Below are 19,060 nucleotides of genomic sequence, written 5' to 3' on the forward strand. Positions count from 1 at the left end.
CACCCTGAAACACGCCGTAATTTGATCGTGCCTGATTTGTTTACGCATTGGTATGGTATCTAGAAACGGGCTTGTTGTTCTTGGTAAGCTGAAGGTAGTCCTTAATCTTTTAATATCATTCATATTACCATCATATCACATTTCATATTAGTGAAGCTGTGTATTATCGTAAAGCTATCTCTAGCTTCACTTTGCTTGATTCTTCTTGGATACTTGTAGAGATAAGAAGAACTCGTCTTTGTTTGGTTTATATCACCTCATCTCACGAAAGATTAAAATCGCACCTTAATCATCTGCGTACAGCTTGTCATAGATTAGACACAGAACTACAAAATGGCTCATCACGCTAACGAAGATGCTAGGGGTAGACCAGGTAAGTAAGCAACACTAATTCAATCCTATGAATAGTTTATACTCGATTGTGTGTTCTATTTGCTAATGTTGATAAATCTGGCTGGCTGATAGGGAATTACACAATGATGCAATATTTCGAGTATGTTATTCTATCACTAAGCTCAAGTGTTGAATAAACATTTCTGGACACAAGGGACTGATGAGATTGGTCTATTCCTTTCTTCAATCAGATGGTATTGTCCTTCTGCAGGTGTACATTGGAAAAAATATGCAGATGATGTTGAACATTTAGCTGATATCGGTATAACTGCATGTTGGTTACCTCGTAAGTCTGCCGTGCTAAGAGGGTCTTTTTCCATTCATAATATGGAAAACTTGTGTATTTTGACTAATTCGTGAACAAATATTCTTATAGCTCCTACAAAAGGATCAAGTCCGTAAGTATCAAAATGGAATCTACCATTTTTCCCAGTTGTATTAACTATCTATAATATGATTTCAACATTAAGTGAAGGAACAGGATACGATATGTGAGTGAATAACAATATCTCAAATTGCTCTTATACGCTCAAATCATCATATATGTCAATTAGCTAATATATAAACCCCCCTGATACTCACAGCTACGACTTGTGGGATTTAGGTGAATTTGATCAAAAAGGTGGTAAACCAACTAAATGGGGATCTAAAGAAGATTTATTGGCTGCAATTAAAAAGGCAAAAGATAATGGTATAATTAGTTATATTGATGCTGTTCTGAATCATAAGTTAGTCTTCACTACTTTCCCCAAAAAGGGTACCTTAAAAACGACTTCTTTGACACATATATTTTGTTTTAATCGTGTAGAGCTGGTGCAGATGATAAAGAAGAATTTTTAGCTACAATGGTTGATCAAAATGATCGAAATAAGGAAGTTGGTGAAACACATAATATTGAAGCTTGGACAAAGTCAGTCATACATCCTGATTTATGAACTGTTCACTCAATCAAATATAGCATCGTCGTCACTAATTCATCGAATCAAACAGATTCACATTCCCAGGTAGAGGCGATACAAATTCATCAATGAAATGGAACTATAACCATTTCACAGGTGTAGATTATGATGCTAAAACTGAAACTAAGGCTATTTTCAAGATCCAAGGAGATGGAAAAACTTGGGCTGAAGATGTAGATGATGAGAATGGTAAGTGCGAGATAGAGCAGATGCTGGTCAATATGTATCTCTTCGAAATTGGAAAGAAGAGCTAATTCACACCTAATAGGTTCTTATGATTACTTGATGTTTGTAAGTATCACATTGGTTGACAGTTTTTTCTTTGTGCATCTTTCTTTGTGTATCTGACTTACAATGTGTATTCACGTTTCAATGGAATTAGTCCGATAGTAAGTCGATCGTGATTGTCCACTGTAAATCATATGTCAAATGGATAATGCTTATTCTCACGTCTTATTTCAGTCGATCACGCTCATCCCGAGGTCGAGAAAGACTTGTTGTAGGCGTCTTCTACTATAAATTGAGAAGCCCGTTCATACTTACTTCATCCATTGATCTATAGCAACTGGGGCGACTGGATTTTAAAAGAAACTGGAGCTTATGGTTTCCGATTTGATGCTGTCAAACATATTTCAGTGAGTCGCTTACACCACAATAGTATTATAGGCTTTACAAAACTAAACTACCAATTAGCAACACTTCATTGGAGAATTCGTCAAACACATTAGATCTTCCGAAGGTGGTAAAGCTAAAGCATTCTGTGTTGGAGAGTTCTGGCATGGTTAGTTGAAATGAGATTGGAGCGTAGAAGATATGGATTGCTAATCTTCTTCTCGATCAGACTCTGTTGACGCTCTTGTGGATTACGTTGAAGGACTGGGAACTCAATTCTCTTGTTTTGATTCTTGTTTACAAGGTGAGTTTCAATGATGAAAACGAGTTCACGACTTAGCTAATGTACCAATTTTGATGTTACAGATAATTTCCACGTATGTTTAGTCTCTATCATGTTTTTCCATGAGAAGCGCTAAAATCATTGTTGCTATACAGACTGCAGGTGAACAAAGAGAAAATTATGATCTTAGACAGATTTTCGATAATACTTTAGTACAGAGAAGACCCATCGATGCGGTGTAAGTGGAATCTAGAAAGCATCTTGACAGGGAAAATTTAGCTAATAATGATTCATCATAGAACCCTCGTTGACAATGTAAGCTTGACTAAGTTAGACTGTGTATACGATAACTCCGCTAAGACCTGTTAATCTGATTTGACCTGACCTTAGCATGATACACAAGTTGGTCAATCCTTACAAAGATGGGTATCATCCGCATTCAAACCGCTAGCTTATGCTTTGATCCTTTTAAGAGTTGACGGGTATCCGTGAGTATTTATATCGTTATTCCTGGTTCAACATATTGACGTGGAAATCGACCTGTGACATGCGGTTAGTTGCGTATTCTATGGCGATTTATACGGAACCGAAGGTGAAAATCCTCAAAAACCTGTTTCGCAACTTGACGATATTATTAGAGCTAGAAAATTATTCGCTTATGGTGAATTAAACGATTATTGGGATCACCGTGAGTACGAATTTGATTCTTAACTATAAAATTCTGGTTTTATCTTGTTCATATGGATCTAAGTCATTAAGCTAATAATCTTCCAAACTTAATAGCAAATTGTGTAGCATGGTTGAGAAAAGGTGATGAAGAGCATGATGGTTGTGTAGTGGTCATATGTAATGGAAAAGAAGATGGTTCAAAGAAAATATCAGTTGGTAAAGAACATGCAGGTGAAAAATGGACTGATGTTATGGGTTGGCATCAAGGTGAAATTACAATTGATGATGGTTAGTTTTTTTGGGACTTTGTTTTCCTTTCTGCCTTTCCGTTCAATCCCCCTTATAAGATCAAAAACAGATTTATTGATGCTGACTCACTTGTATTGGCAATATTTCGATTATAATATATATAGAAGGATGGGCAGAATTCTTTTCACCACCTGAAAGTATCTCAATTTGGACAAAACAAGATGCAAGAGGTAGAGAAGAATTTAAGAAGAATGATTAAAATCTTCAAGCGTAGACAGATAGAAAGATTCCGGTTTTTTTGTTTTTTCTTCATCTTATCAGATTATTAGACTATTTTGACTCTTGTCAATTCTCTTCCTCCATTTGATAAATTAGACTTTCACATTATAGAGTATAGAGTAACTTTATCATTATACTTCGTTGGACGTTTAGAGATAACCACATTTGAAATACTTTTGCATTTCTTTTCATTTCATGAAGACATATCTGGTGGATTTCTATGTATTCCATCGCTCTTGTTCTTTTGTGCAGATATCATCTCTCATCGATCACTCATATATTGGCCGAATAGTCTAGAGGTCATTTTCAGAAAGCATTGTATGATGCATATGATATGTTATGAGATATTATTGTAAGATCTATGGGATTGACTATATGAGATACAACTAATATTATATTATATGAGAGATTCTATTATTTCAGATATACAGAGCTATTTTGTACAGATTACGATTTATAAACAAAGTCGACAAAGATGATGTAAATAGATACTCTAGTGATTATTGCTCTTTTCCAGTATGTATTATGTTAAATCATCAAAAGACCATGTTCCCAATTACATCCATTACCATTTTTATCTTTCATAATTTCCAACCAATACAAATTTAAATTATCCCCATCATTCTTTTCTTCTACATCGCTAGTACCATTTTTTTTTGAAAAATTATTTCTTTTTTCCCAAATTTTTTCAATTAAAATCCAAGAATATTTTGTATTTCCAAATAGTAAAGTATCTTTATTTAAATTTAAAAATAATTTTCTGAAAAAAGGTTGTAATTCTTTTGTACAATGACATGCTGCTATTGTTAAAGGGAAAACTAATGATCGTACAAATTCATTTGTGTGTCTTGTATTAGTAACGAGATTGGATGATTTTGGGATGTAACGATGGTCAGAGAGATTGCCTGTCTCTGATTGATATCGTTGCTGGTAATTCGATTGTGATTGTGATAAAGCTTGTGTTTCTTGTCCTCGAAGATAATGCTGGTGATGAGTTTGGTTGCTGTTAATGTCTGATTGTGTTTGTGCAGGATTTTGATGATTAGCGCGGTGATAATGCTGTGTTTGTGCTTGTTTCTGCTGATAAGACTGTGTGCTAATGCCATATGAATGTTGGGTAGATTGAAGTGAATTTTGATTATACGTTGAATAATGCTGTTGGTGCTGGCGTGCTTGATGCTGTTGATGTAGATTGTGGTTATGTTGCAACGATGCATCGTTACTATACTGAATTGCTTGGTTATTGTGATCTGACTTTTGAGATATGGAATATTCAGGTGAAAGAGATATATATGAATTATTTGAAGGTGAAATTGAAGTTGATCTTTCTGGGATAATTAAATGTGATTCTAAATGTTGTGGAAGAGGAGAAGTGTTACGATCATCAATATTAATGTTTTGCGATGATTGAATATTCATTTGATTTTCCAAAATAGATAATTGATTGATTAATTCAATAATTTTATTTATTGGTTCTTTGATTGATTGTAATTTTGGATAAGAACCATTCATTGTAATTGCTAATAATATCTTTGAACCTTGAAAAAAAACATCACTCAATAATTTACCTTTTAAGATATCATTTTCTGTAATTTCACTTGAATATCCTTTTGATTTTTTGTTCATATTCGATTTCGATTTTTCATTTTTACCATTACTATTATTATTATTATTATTGATAGACATCCTTTCAACTAAATTCTTCAATTCAATCTCATAATTGAAAATTCTTCTTTCTCTCCATGATCTTTCATTTAATAAATTTTTAATATTTGATCCTCTTTTAACTAATTCTTCAATATCCAAACAACGTTCTTTTTCACTTTTCATCTTCCATTCTGATAATGCACATGTTTCAGCTAATGCTAACATCTATCCACATGAAAACATTCTTATCAGCACTGTCTGTCAATAATACAATCGCAAGTTTGGAAAACCTACCGTGGTATTATCTAGATCACTTAAATTAGGCATACTGTTATTTGGTTGATCGAAATTTGAAGTATGATATGGTGATCTATTTAACAAGAACCTATAAATAGGTAACAATTCTGAACCTTTATTTTCCGTTATACAAATTATAATATCAGTTCTGATCATAGCATGCAAAAAAGGTCTATATCTTTTCCAAGGCGATTCCGCATGGTTCGTTGACCGTGATGAGGTATGAGGAGGCGTTGGTAAATTACTAGAAAATTCTGAATTCCAGGGCAAAGATGGATTTGAAGTGACATAAATACCTAGTTCAGGTGAGTTGTTTAGACCAGCTGATAAACATTTTCTTGAGATTTCTAAAGATTCTACCCATTGATGTGATATACCCCCTTTGAAAATGATATAAGAGATTGCGAAAATTGACGAAACTAAATTACTATCAAATTTATCTGTTGAAGTAGATGTCAACTTTAAAGTATCTTTAGGTGAAGTCTTGACCAACCTCAAATTGATCATTGTCTTTTCGAATGATTTTTCAGCAACTTTTTCATCTTTGCCATCTCTCGGCAGATTCAAAGGTTGATCGGCATCTTCATGGATCTCTCGAATTCGCCCATTATCATTTTCGATACGAGAATTACCATTGATGCTTGAGTACCTGTTCTGACTCCGATCATTTATCCGAGCATCCGTGTCTATATCTTTGCCTCTATTTTCCAGTTTTTTCGATTTATTCTTGTTTTTGTGGATACTAAGGTGTAAAGCTGCCAAACAATTTAAACTATTCATGACATTCCCATCATTCAGAGCTAAAGGGGCCAGAAAATTTAACGTTGAATACTCGATGAAGCGAAACTGTAAAGGTAAGATTATATCTAAATAATGATTAAAATACATTTGAGTTGAGTTTGGATTTGTTCTTAATGATTTGGGAGTCAATGGTGATGGATTTGTAATAACTGTACTTGTAGTTGATTCTGATTGTAATTGTAATTTTGATCGTGATTGTAATTTTGATTCTGTATCTGGTTCCGAATTTGAACTTGATCGTGAACGAAAACTATTGGTTCGAAAACGAAAATCATGATTATCAGATTCTAACCGCTTATTGTTGTGATTTTTTTTCAAATTTGCATTTGAGTTTTGTATTGGATGGGAATGATGAGGATCATTGGAATTTAGTAGGTATAACCATAATTCATCTAAAGATGTATCTGGATTGGTTAAATCTTCTGAATACTGACCTGGCATATTACCTTGACTATCTTGCCTTTGACCTTGGCCTTGTATTTGCAAGTGAGCTTGAATCTGAGCTTGAGAATTTAGTTTATGCGGTGGGGGCTGGATAGGATGCTGAATAGGTATTGGAAAATGTTGAGGTTCAGCAGCATGATACTGTATAGTTGGAGGTTGATGATAATTTGCGGGCACTTCTTCTACATTTGTTGGATTAGAAGTAGTTGTTGGGTTGCATAACTCTGTTACTGGGTTTATTGCTACCGCCCAGTCTGTGTATGAGGTCGAAGGTTCATGATAGATCTGATATGGATCCTGACCCTGATTTTGATTGTGCGTCTGAGTTTGATCTGAATTCCATGTCCAACTTCCATACAAGCTGGTTGCGATCTCTTCATTCGGATTGAGAGGCTGCCACCTGAGTTCATGGGAAGGTGCTTCCATGTTTTGAGCTGGAGGCTGAATGATATTTGCAGAGACATTTGTCGATAAAGATAGCGCTGATGGTAATTGTGCATAACCTGAATGCGAAGAACCACTGATTGAATTTAACTCTATTTCATGATTGTAGTCTTGTTCGACACCATGACCAGGAAAAGGTTCCCATTCTTCTGCCGAGCTATGATCCATATTATGTGTTGATTCATATTGTAGATCACTATTCTCAGTATATGGTGTGATGTTCCTCGAATCATTCTGGGTTCTAGATTTGACTTTAAGATTTGAGTTTTTGTTAGATCTTGTTTTTGATATTCCGGTTGTTTTGGGTTGTACCGTTTTCTTGGTTCTTCGCCTTTCAGTCGATTTTTGTTTGCTATAGTTCACCCGAGACAATGATCAGCGGAGCGCATTTCAGTTTATAGGGATTCTGAATCCTCGCTAGTGTTCACCTGTAAAACTCACATTTCCAACTTCAACTGATTTTCCACTTCTTTAGCTTTGAGCCAAGCTGGTCTTTGCACCGAGTATCCCATACAATCTAATCCTAACCTATCACAATTGTTGCAAGTCGGTTTGGCTTCATCACATCGCTAAGTTGGGTAGACCATATCAATGTTAGCTCACATAATCTTTCGGAGCTATACATAGCTTGAAGAAGGAAGGTTTACGTGATTGCCGCAAGGATTGCTCGGAACGAAGAAATCGACAAATGCTAACTACGACAAATCGTCGAAAGACAACCTGTTCAGACTGTGCTCACCTTTTTGCGTATTCTACAAGTGATACATCCAGTCTTACCTCTTTTTATCTGCGGAGCATTATTAGTTGATTTCGATGTTGTTGCTGGCGGCGTCGGCGTCGTCGTTGTTGTCGTTCCCGCCGAAGGTCCGGCTCCGGTGACACCTATTGTTGAGCTAGACGTTGTTTCCGAGCGGATTTCATTGGTATTTGAATATGAATCGTATCCAGAGAATGGTTGTAGAGAAGAAGAAGATGTTGATGAAGGACCATTAGAGGAGATAGCAAACACTGATGTATTGGCTAAATAGGCTGAACGAGGACGATTACTTGATGAAGACATCGCTATTAACAATTTCTGTATATCGAAAGAATCGTATGAGCTTCTGAAAGAGTATATAAAGTCAAGGTTATCAAAGTGAGAATCGAAATCCTAAGTCGATCTATGATGTTACAAAAAACCAATGTTTATTTAAAAGGATCCTTGCTATATTATAGTTAGGAATTGAAAAGATTACAGTATAAAACCCAACGAGAGATGATGATGAAAGAGGATGAGATAGTTATCTATCTGGTAGAGAAATATTAAATGGGAGAGAAGATATATACACGATGAAAGATCAAATCGAAAGACCCTAGATATATATATAATATATATATGTATATATATATATATACACGAAGGGGAAGAGATCTGAACCCACTAATCCACTTAAGATGGTTATCTTCTTCGAATGAACCTTCAACGCTATATGTACAAATGAGAAAGCCAAAAAAAGAGAAAAAGATAAAAATCAGATCAGATCAACAAACCATTTTCTTTGTCTCTCCGTTCTATGATCTCGGTGAGCGATATTTTGACGTTATGGAAAAACAAAATCAAAAAGAAAAGAAATGAAAACGAAATGAAATGAAAAAAGTTAAAAAGGGAGTGAAAGAGGAATAAGTTAATAATGACATAAAAGATTGGAATTGTAACGTAAAATGATGTCTTCGTAAGCTTTAAGTATATTTCGGTTAAACTTAAAACGTTAACAGGAAGAAAAAAGAGTCTCATAGTCTCGGCTCTTAAAGGTAGCGTTTCTCATTCTCATCATAAAATCATTTTATTGACATCGGTCATATGCGAGAGTAGAGAGTAGATGAGTTACATCACTCCAGTTGGGCTATTCACTTTTTTCATGTGTAGAGTACAGTATAGTATTGTAAGATGACCAACTGCATGGTCTCTGATATACCGTGAATGAACACTATGTTTGGATTTTTTCTCTTTGGTCTTTGAGACTGGCTTTTCGTTTTTGTCCTCGTCTTGCAGTAACAGTGAAACAATCATATCCAATGGAAGCGGTATCTAATTGATGTTTAATCACATCTTTTTTTTTCCCTATTCAAGTAAATTAAAACACAATCTATTCTCCGTGCTATCAAAACTTCTGCATTAGCATTTTATGTTTTTGATTCTTTTTAAGATCCTTCTTTTTCTTCTTTCGTATGTCTCAGAGTAAGGAAACGAAAAGAATTCACAAGAATGGCTTGTGCGGTGCGGTGCGGTATGGCGCGGTATCACTCGGTATTGGAATGCCATATGACACGCAGAAGATGAAAGAAGACGATTGCCCATCCCATATATCCTTTGATAAATTCGAGTAGGACGTGGAGATCTCTCTCTTTCTTTGACAGGGGTATATCCGGCACAGCTCTCTCTCAAAGAAAAAAAGGGGCAAGTTAAGGTGTGAAATCATGTATTAGAAATCAATGGATGAGCCCTTTTTATTTTGATGCAATAATGATGCATTTAGTTGTGTAAATCCACCTCCAGTACCGTCGGCTATAGAAGGATTCTTAACGTACATACATGGCAACCTAAGTGAAATTAAACTTTTTTTTTTTCAGTTTTTCTCAATTTCAGGTAAGGTATGTCACCACCACCTCGTTTTTCGTATCTTAATCGCTATCGCTATTCAGCTTTTTTGTGCATGCTCAGATGATCGAACGGACTATTGTATTATCTAGACGCGATGCATATACTCTGAAAGGAGGTTACTAACTTTGATTGAAGACAGTGTCATTCATGTAAGAATAATTAAAAAGAGTCAGCGGTTATCTCAGTGATCAGCAGAGGTAAACTGTAACTGTAACTGTGATAATAAATAAAAAATGGTCGGTATATCAAGTGTAAGGTAACAAGTAGTTCTCATCGATCCAAGTGATTGGAAATCGATGATCAGCCGGTCCGCCCATTTGCATACTAGTGTGCATCGTAATATGGCATTCCTCATTCTTTCTACAGGCAGAAAGCGGCATTCAGAAGAATAAGCCTTTTAGACCTTAACCTTATGTTAAGGGTATTTTAGGCTAAAACCGAGGAGTGTAACATTGTGGAAACAAGGGTAAATCAAGGAGGATTATAAAGGGATAAAGGGATAAAGGGATAAAGGGAATCATCATGTTACCCACATTAGTATCCCAGCCGGATCCAAATCTTCGGTCTACCGTTCCTGAACACCGAGGATGTAGATCTCAATTTCCCCACCCAAAATGATTAAACGAATCACGGTCACCGAGCGGTCACCGAAGAACGCCGTCGCAGTGTGTTCTTCCCGCTATATTGGTTATATCATGCATGATAACATTTGTACAACATTATTCTCATAATTCCCGCTCTGCACAAGATATAATCCGCCTATATTCCGCTCTCTCAACATCTCAACCGCTTCAAAACTTCAAAATAATCCAGATCCTTTTGGTTCAGCACCTAATTTTTCTCTTGTCCATTGCCAAACTTGTCTACCAAATCTATAATAAACAAAACCGAATAATGCTCCGGAAAGATGTGCTACGTGATCGAATAATCTGTTATAAAAAAAAAAAAAAAAACACAGAAATCAGAATTGGGAAACGCTGTAGTTTCAATTAGGCAGGGCAGAACAGAATGAAGAGAAGCCCGCGATATAATCAGTTCCCCGAAAGGTGACTCGGTATATACGGAAGCATTTGATAGTATATGAACAGATATGAGGATATAGATGAATTTATTGAGATCGAAATCACAATAGATCAATTACTCACCTCCAACCCCTTATTAAACCCACCAGATCTAGGGTTACCATACCTGCTACACCCATACCAATTGGAACGCTGACAAAAGGTATGAATATAATTCCTACGCTAGATTCAGGATAAGCACAAGCAGTTAAAGTCAAAGCCGCATAAATAGCTCCACTAGCGCCTAAAGAAGGTAATATACCTTGATGTGACATTAAAGCTTGTGGACTTGATATTCTTGCAGGATGTGATAAAGCTTTTCTTAACGCTGGATATTTAAATATATTCGTCCACAAATGACTTCCCAAGGAAGAGAACAATCCAGCTGTGAGTAAAAATGCTAAGAAATGTGGTGTATGTGATGAGGCGGAAAGAGCTGGAAGGGAAGGTGAAGATGAAAGGTATGAATAGGCTGCTGAACCGAATGAGAACAGAGCTAAAGAGTTGAATGCTAAGTGGGGGAGTGATTGATGTGATAACTAGAGGATGTGAAATGTAATCAGTTTAGCGTTCACCTCAAAATGACTTCGCATCACCGAACCATAAACCGCTTCAAACTGTTTTCTTCCCATCCACCTCGTCGGATCAAATTTCTATGGCGATTAAAATGAAAAAAAAGGGAATGAGTTATAACTTACAGTACTAGTAAACATAGTAACGCAATTCCTCCATTCATCTCTCTTTGAACCAAAGACTATTGGACGATGTAACCACCATTTTCTCATGAACGGTTCTAATCTTCGAAGTTTCCACCAAACAAATACATTTCCCATAACGAAAATTAAACCCATTGGAGCTAATTGTGACGAAGGTGTATTTAGATAGAATTCAGATGCCATTACGTATGTACGTAAAATTGGTACAAGGAGGAAATTGGGTAAGAATGATAATGTATTAGGTAGATTATTGAGTGTTTTTTGAGCAGACTATAGTTTTGGTATAAAGCATAATATGGACAAGTTGTTGTAGGTGAATTGATTATGCACAATATTTGTGGAAGGGTATTGAGAAAGTAGTGAATGCGACCAAGAGTAGATCAGAGATCATGATTAGCCAACATTGATACTCCTTAGTGGACACCTTCCAGCATAAAAAGCGCAACTCACCCTAGCACCTTCTAATTGTTTCGCTCTTTGTATCTCTCTATCACTAGGTTGACTTTGACCTTTTCTCCACCAAGAACTTCCACCTAATTTATCACCCCATTTTTGCGTATCATAATTTGTATATAACGCCAAACCTAAATATCCACCTCCACCTAATAATGCACAGAACTGTTCAAATGTTGAAATAATAGTTGGATCAGTTAAAATATATGTTTTTATGTGTATGAGTAATATAGTGAGATGCCAATTGATTTCTGAAGAAGAACGTCACACGCACCACTATCGGTCTCCAAATTGATCTTCTGGGTAACGAAGGATCTGTAAAACCATTACTATATCCTGAATTACTACTACTGCCTTTTATCGTTGCTGTTGCTGACTCAGGTATAGATCCATGTATAGGGAAAGTACCATTTTCAATTGCTGATCTAGATACAGCAATTCTCTTCGGTGTTATACGTCCTAAAGCCTGTCTAGTTTCCAAAATCGATTTATTCGAAAATGATCGATAAGGTAATTTCGATGGACCTGCTATTGAGCGGAGATTGAACGGATGTTTCAAGCTCGATACGAATATTCTAGACATGATGTAAATATGTTTATCCTATATCAAGTATCCTTTTCTCTGTTGAGCTCAAATAGCTCTAAATATATAGGTGGCAACTTGGAATATGAATTTATTGTTAATCTATCATATGAGCTTGTACTATAGAGATAAAAACGTAAATTTCCATTTTGTACAACTTATCGAAGATTGATGACGCGCAAGCTAGTTTCCTTCCTCAGCTTCGTTATGTTTCGGCATCATACATGCAACAGATATTCCTCCCGGTATAAGGGGAAAATAGTATGCTTGAACAAACCAAAAACCAAAAAGATAAACCCCATGCGGGGCTCGAACCCGCGACCTTAAGATATTCTTGAATGAATAGAAGTCTTACGCACTACCAGCTGTGCTAACAGGGCTGGTGGTTATTTGTTGTTGTGCCAAGTTGTATAAGATACCTTTTGTCAACATACAGTAAAGGGCAACGAGGATGGAATCGCTCAAGTCAATTATCAAGACTTGTTCATGTTTCCTCTGCCCTCCTGATTCGAGAGACTAGACAATGTCACTGAGAGGGCAAAATGATAAGCTGCCAATACAGTTGTCGGAACAGACAATTGCGTATACTAACTTATATTATTCATTGCGTATGAATGCGTTATTTGAGCCATTCTTTACCTGAACGGACAAAAGCGTTGAATACCAATTACGACTGAAACCGAAGGTGTATTCATTACCATATGTGAAGAGGGCCAGTGGATCAGCGTATGTGACTTCATGTATGACTCTCTGATCAAGTGTCATGGCCATGCGACTTGTACATTCAATTTTGCAAGGTTTGATGGGAAATACAGCGTCATGAATAAATACCTTTGTCGTGGTACCTTCTACCAATTGCCGTATTATTTAGCTGATCCGGTGTGAGGAAACTCTTGTAATTGTCAGGTTAAGAGAAATTCGATGGTGTATCAGCTTACAATTCTCTGCAACTAGGCCGAGTTTTCCTCTCGTCTTGACGAATCATGAGGATGGATCACATGTTTATAGCATCATGGCAACGAGGTTTTACTCAGGAGGCCCATATTACTCTTTTTCTAGTATCAGTTTACAATCACAATTCCTTTACACCCCAATCAACCCTCGACCATTTTCTACAATGAACACAGACTGTCGAGTGCTTCCTTGTGTGGCGAACGAAGCAAACGAAATAGCTTTACTTACAACGATTAATAACCTCTTCGCTGTCCACTTTCTTGATCAGATACCTTTCAAGTGCCCAGATGTGAGTCTTCAAGAATAGGCAGAAATCATGCTTTGAACATGTTTGCTATATCAAGCATGTTATTATCGCTGGAGCAGCATCATATACACCATGGGCGAGATGGGCGAGAGAGTGAGTGGCAATTCCTTGTAGACGATTAGCGTAAATATTAATTACGACACCCAGATAGTAACGAGATATTTCGGCAATGGTTCAGGCTAGAATTATTGTTGAAAAGTTGGAATTCTCCGTTCATCTTGATCTGCAACTTGGTGATATTTATCGATTTATTCATACAACACTTCATTGATAAGGCAAATCTACAAATTGATAAAAGATCAGCAATAGCACCAAGACAAGACCGGACCAAATTTGAATAGATAATCTGCCCACACAGTTAATATAAGCATTGAAATTTTGCGAACATACTTGTTTTTCGTAATATTTCAAAATGGTATGTCGTTGTCTTTCGCATTTACAGGTAAGAGGGAAGGAATACCATGTCACTCTTATTGAATCTTGTATACAATAGTCCGCTCCTAGAGTAATAGCCGAACTTGTAGTAACAGGTATAAGGGTACTAGGAAAAGCTACAGCAGCAGCTGGATCACAAGCTGTTAAGAGTAAGCTCATTTCGATATTCCAGCTCTTGAACTTAAAGCTGTGAAATTGATATCATTAATCATCATTCGGATAGATTTTAAACATAAACCAGAAGGTGTACAAGATTCTGGACCTGTAGGAGCAGGATCATCCAAAAATAAAATTACGAGTCAATTAAATATGAGTCTAGATGAAGCACATTTGATCTTGAATGTTAAGAAAGATGAACCATTGGACGTCATACAAAAGGTATGTGTGGTAATATATTATGGTCAAAAGCCCTTCATCATTATTTCCCCAATTCTATCAAGGACAAATCAGTGTTTATTGCTAATTTGGATGTATCATCCTTCTCTTCGTAGAACTATGATCGAATATTCGCAGCAAATGGACCACCTACAGTTAAACCTGAAACGCATACTACACCAGCAGCAGCTAAGAAAGCACCATCATCAAGAACACCATTACATTCACATTATTTACAATCAAAAGTATTTAGAGCATTAGAAAGAATAAAAGCAGAAAGGATAACTGAAGTTGAACCTTTATCAACGGAAACATCACCCACATCACCTCTTAGCGCAGAAGCAAAACCAACAATAGAAACTTCAAATCCTATATCCCAAGAAGCTACTAAAACTGTGAAAGAAGGTGAAACTGTCGCTCCTCCACCACCACCTGGATCTACATAACCATAACCTTAATCATAATCATAACCATAACCATAATACAAAAACAAATCGTGTTTGGGATATTGTCATATATAATGAATGCATGGTACACTTCTCCAGTCATAATGTTGTAGCCGCAAAGTAGCTCATCTGTTTGCGTTGTTGACTGGTTATAATTCTGTATTTTGATCAAGTTATGCTGCTTGCTTTCTGCTATTATACTCTTTTCCTCTTTACGTTTTCCGTTAAGATAATTTGACCTGACAGCTTCGGAATTAAGGGGAGTTGCTTGGTGAACGGTGCGTCATAATAGATAGGATTAACCAAAACGCGTCTTGGTTACCGAATATTTTCTTGAACAACCATCTTTTTATTGATGTTTTTAATCTGATATTTCTTTTGCATTGAAATCTTCTTCATAAACAGAATACAGCTTCTTAACACACTTTGTGGTGCTGCTTCTTGAATTTCCGAAGATGACTTCGATTTCACCCGATTCACCAATCGAGAAATCTCGTTCAGATTCACCTTTATTTGATTTTTCAGCTGCCCCTAAAGATCCCAACCATATAGATGAAGATGAAAGTGAATTTCTAGATAACGTAGATTTGAATGCCCCTTCATCACCTAACCCTGCTACTCTTCCCAACGAGCAGAAATCAGATAATATATGGAGGGGTTCAACTTCGTCATCAATGTCAACGTCGACATTAGGTTATACCTCACCTTCAATAGCAAGTTCTTCAAGACCACCTTTGTCAACTAAATCAAGTGCTATTAGTTCGACAACCATAAGTACCCTTTTGACTGGAGGTGATGGTCCTACACCGATTGTCTTAGGGGTAGCTGTAGTTGATTTTAATCATTTGGTATGTTCAACTTATCGTTGTCGATAAAAATGAAAGGAAAAAGAGCAGCAGCTGATGTGATTGATGTTAAATGCGTAGATCGGTCCAACGGTAGAATTTGCTTATCCACCTTCATTACAGTTAGCTATTCAAGATGATGAAGATTGGATGAGATTGTTACCTTTCTTAGCACTACCTGATGGAGCACACCTAGTGAGCCATTTTGCTGTCTATGCCAAATAGCTCATGCTGATTAATTCATATTCAGAGTGAAGAAGATTATTCTTATTTCGTATGTTTTCTTCCACAATCGGTATATTAAACCCTTGTACTGACTACAATTAAACACCTCAACCAGCACTGCACATACTCTCCATCTGGAGGTCAAGTTCCAACAGATGTACCTGGATCCCAAACGTTATTCGGTATATCGTAAGTGCCCTGTTGACTTCTCTGATGATTGTGCCAAGTTTTCAAGTTAAAACACGTATTTTGTGTACAGGTGTAATCGACAATTGCCTTCTTCAGAACTGATGAGACGTCCAAGTGATGTAACAAGGAGTATGGTACAAAAGGCTGTGGTAGTTATTGCTAGTCAGCCTGTATTTGTGAGTGTTTCTCTCTGTGATCGGTATTTTGCTGGAATACGAAAGCTTACATCTGTCGTTGATAACAGGGTCCGATACGGTATGTTTCTTTTTGGCTGATGCAGTTCTCTGGCACTGACTAACAAGAGGCTGTAGTGATAATCTCGGAGTGGTGACTAGAGCATACTTTGCTCAACGGTGAGCTTTGGATTGATCTTAAGTTGAGAGTAAAGCTCATATTCTACTACAGTGATTTTACCCAAACTGAGATATTGGAAGATTTCTATACATCGTTAGAAACAAGTTTGGAAGGGAAGAGTAATGAAGGCGCTATCTATATAGGTGAGTGGGAAATGTATAGATCATTCAAGGATCTAAGCTAATATGAGCTGTAGGAACGAGTCTCAGGGAATTAGTACATAAATTCAGGCATAGGACATTGGTTTTACTCAAACTGTTGATGTTGCAAAAGAGGGTAAGCTGCTTCAAAGGTCCATCATGATATAACAGCTGACTCTCTATTTATTCAGGTCATGCTATATGGATATCCTGTAGAAAAGTTATGCACTTACCAATATTCGCTAGTCTCTCTGATACCAGGTTAGCCGTCTCTTTTTCCTGTTGAGTGATTCTGCTGATGCAAATTGTCTATAGGTCTTCTCATGAGTCTGAGAGATTCTGGATCCCCTGATTTGGATGCTAAGAAGACTAGAGTACGGCCAACATCTCTAAGAACAAGTGATCGTTCAAGTTTACTTAGATACATGGGATTGCGTGAGGAAAATTTCAGCTTTTTTGAGACGATCCGACTCGGCAAAGATAGCTGATGGATAATCGCGAATATAGCACTTCAAGTGTTCGGGAAAGAGTCGTTCTTTCAGCCTTATATGCCATTACAGCAGATAGATATGTTACAAGCGAAATCTTGGCTGGTAGGAACAACAAATCAGATAGTCACGCAGCAGAAAGATTGTAAATACGATTTACTGGTTAATGTAAGTTTTCGTTAGCCTCAATCCGCTATAGACAATCAACTGAATGTATTTTCAATCTAGATCGATACGAATACCTTTGAATTCACCGACGCCAAGATTGAAAGGTTAGTCACATTGACTCCTGCAGATAGGAAGTGGATGGATGATGTAGTCAGAACCGTTGAGGAATCATATAACACGGTGAGTTCTGCTGCTTTCAGAAAATTCAAGCACGCTATTAGAGCTGATCGATTGATTATGCTCAGCCTGAAGGTGAACGTCCCGGGTAAGCTTTCTTCCCTGCGACCTAACAGGATTGAGCTGATATGTAAACAACAGTTTCAAAGGTAGTGATGATGATCTCCGAGCCAGATTCGAAGAATACATCTGTGCAGCTTTATCCTCTATCAAATACGCAGATTTCTTATCAAAGGCTAAGAGGCAGGATATATCTATAGTTGGAGTCGGTGAGTTTGCCTAACCCCTTGTTATAATCTGAAGCCCTAGAATATTCTGTTCAAACGTAAAGCTGAATAATCGGGCTGACAGGTGGACCAGGTGGAGATGGAGCTATACTTATGCCATTTTCCGAACAATGGGTTACCGCATTCAAAACTACTCCGGCATACGATATATGGAATGGGTGTACGGATCCTGCTTTATTTGATATTTGCGAGCCTAGGTGAGTGGATGAGTGATGCTTATCTTGCGAATTAAGGTCAGCAATTAGCGGATTCTCCCAAAAAGCTGACTTTTTGACTTTCTCCTCTTACAGACACCCATGTGACGGAAAAGTCAATGCCGTCTCTGACTTAGGACTGAGGCTGGCCGGTAAGTGCTTGGCTATACCCATCAGCAAAGTCATGCGTTGTCAAAGTGAATCACTGATTGGTACTTTATTAGAGGGATTCCATGACCTTCATCTCGATCAACAACTTGGACCAACTAAAGAAGCATTAACTTCAGCATTCGCAGCAGGATCTTCATCATTATTCAAAGCATTCGATGGCGTTAGATCAGAAGTAAATACAAGATTGCAACAACGTGAAGAAGCTCAAGCCAAGAAAAAATCTGATCATACAGGCGCAGGCGTCTTAACACCTCCTACGTCAGCATCAACAATAACCAATACAGACTCTACACCAATGACAAAAACGTCAAGTCAACCAGGAGGCAAACAAATTGAAGACATAAAAGCTACTTTAGGTGGTATAGGTTCAGGAATAGGAAGTTTTTTCGGTTCTAGAATATCTAATTTTAGAAATCAAAATATGTCTCCAAACCCAACTTCATCCCAAAAAACCAATTCACCAAACTCAGCTACGAATGAAAGTACAGGTAACAAAGAAGAAGGTCAGGGACAAGGACAACAGAAAGGTCTAAGGCCCATGAGTTTAATGAGTGGTAGTAATAGTGCCGGATCAATAAGTCGTTTAGGTGGTTGGGGAAAACAGTAATGAACAGAAATTTTCGTGACAAGACAATCCCCCTTCTTGCGAACGGATAATATCAATAGATCTAACGTAGATTTTTTGAACAGTAATACAATACAGTATTGCATTATGTATGATTTTGATGATTTCCATGTGACACGACTGTTTCTGCAAGTTGAGAAGTTAGGCTA

General features: G+C 37.0%; 5 protein-coding genes and 1 non-coding gene across 6 annotated transcripts; 3 read left to right on the plus strand and 3 right to left on the minus strand.

Moving 5' to 3' along the window:
• Positions 1–333: 333 nt before the first annotated feature.
• Positions 334–3,424, plus strand: L201_006906 (uncharacterized protein; the record flags this gene model as incomplete). The annotated part of the gene is made up of 21 exons (XM_066222619.1): positions 334–373; positions 466–493; positions 585–679; positions 770–791; positions 864–884; positions 978–1,121; positions 1,202–1,303; positions 1,384–1,541; positions 1,621–1,643; positions 1,735–1,741; positions 1,815–1,851; positions 1,915–1,987; positions 2,046–2,133; positions 2,194–2,268; positions 2,331–2,341; positions 2,403–2,485; positions 2,547–2,562; positions 2,638–2,735; positions 2,805–2,935; positions 3,031–3,204; positions 3,330–3,424. The coding sequence occupies 21 exons, from the start codon at positions 334–336 to the stop codon at positions 3,422–3,424; spliced, it is 1,521 nt and encodes a 506-aa protein (XP_066078716.1).
• Positions 3,425–3,972: 548 nt separating this feature from the next.
• L201_006907 (uncharacterized protein) lies at positions 3,973–8,137 on the minus strand (the record flags this gene model as incomplete). The annotated part of the gene is made up of 4 exons (XM_066222620.1): positions 3,973–5,316; positions 5,386–7,429; positions 7,519–7,646; positions 7,817–8,137. 4 exons carry the CDS (start codon positions 8,135–8,137, stop codon positions 3,973–3,975), a joined length of 3,837 nt encoding a protein of 1,278 aa, XP_066078717.1.
• Positions 8,138–10,517: 2,380 nt separating this feature from the next.
• Positions 10,518–12,531, minus strand: L201_006908 (uncharacterized protein; the record flags this gene model as incomplete). The annotated part of the gene is made up of 5 exons (XM_066222621.1): positions 10,518–10,647; positions 10,864–11,318; positions 11,478–11,765; positions 11,946–12,113; positions 12,223–12,531. The coding sequence occupies 5 exons, from the start codon at positions 12,529–12,531 to the stop codon at positions 10,518–10,520; spliced, it is 1,350 nt and encodes a 449-aa protein (XP_066078718.1).
• A 294-nt stretch (positions 12,532–12,825) lies between these two features.
• On the minus strand, positions 12,826–12,911 carry L201_006909. Its single transcript has one exon. It is a non-coding gene; the product is annotated as a tRNA-Arg (tRNA).
• A 1,293-nt stretch (positions 12,912–14,204) lies between these two features.
• L201_006910 (uncharacterized protein) lies at positions 14,205–15,048 on the plus strand (the record flags this gene model as incomplete). Its single annotated transcript, XM_066222622.1, has 4 exons — positions 14,205–14,207; positions 14,286–14,376; positions 14,451–14,605; positions 14,719–15,048. The coding sequence occupies 4 exons, from the start codon at positions 14,205–14,207 to the stop codon at positions 15,046–15,048; spliced, it is 579 nt and encodes a 192-aa protein (XP_066078719.1).
• A 455-nt stretch (positions 15,049–15,503) lies between these two features.
• On the plus strand, positions 15,504–18,893 carry L201_006911 (uncharacterized protein; the record flags this gene model as incomplete). The annotated part of the gene is made up of 18 exons (XM_066222623.1): positions 15,504–15,896; positions 15,975–16,088; positions 16,144–16,167; positions 16,234–16,307; positions 16,378–16,483; positions 16,552–16,562; positions 16,619–16,660; positions 16,713–16,804; positions 16,858–16,937; positions 16,993–17,062; positions 17,117–17,236; positions 17,309–17,457; positions 17,518–17,637; positions 17,703–17,722; positions 17,776–17,903; positions 17,986–18,118; positions 18,212–18,267; positions 18,340–18,893. 18 exons carry the CDS (start codon positions 15,504–15,506, stop codon positions 18,891–18,893), a joined length of 2,286 nt encoding a protein of 761 aa, XP_066078720.1.
• Positions 18,894–19,060: the final 167 nt, after the last annotated feature.

The sequence above is a fragment of the Kwoniella dendrophila genome, chromosome 9, assembly GCF_036810415.1.
Source record: "Kwoniella dendrophila CBS 6074 chromosome 9, complete sequence".
Classification (NCBI taxonomy): Eukaryota; Fungi; Basidiomycota; class Tremellomycetes; order Tremellales; family Cryptococcaceae; genus Kwoniella; species Kwoniella dendrophila.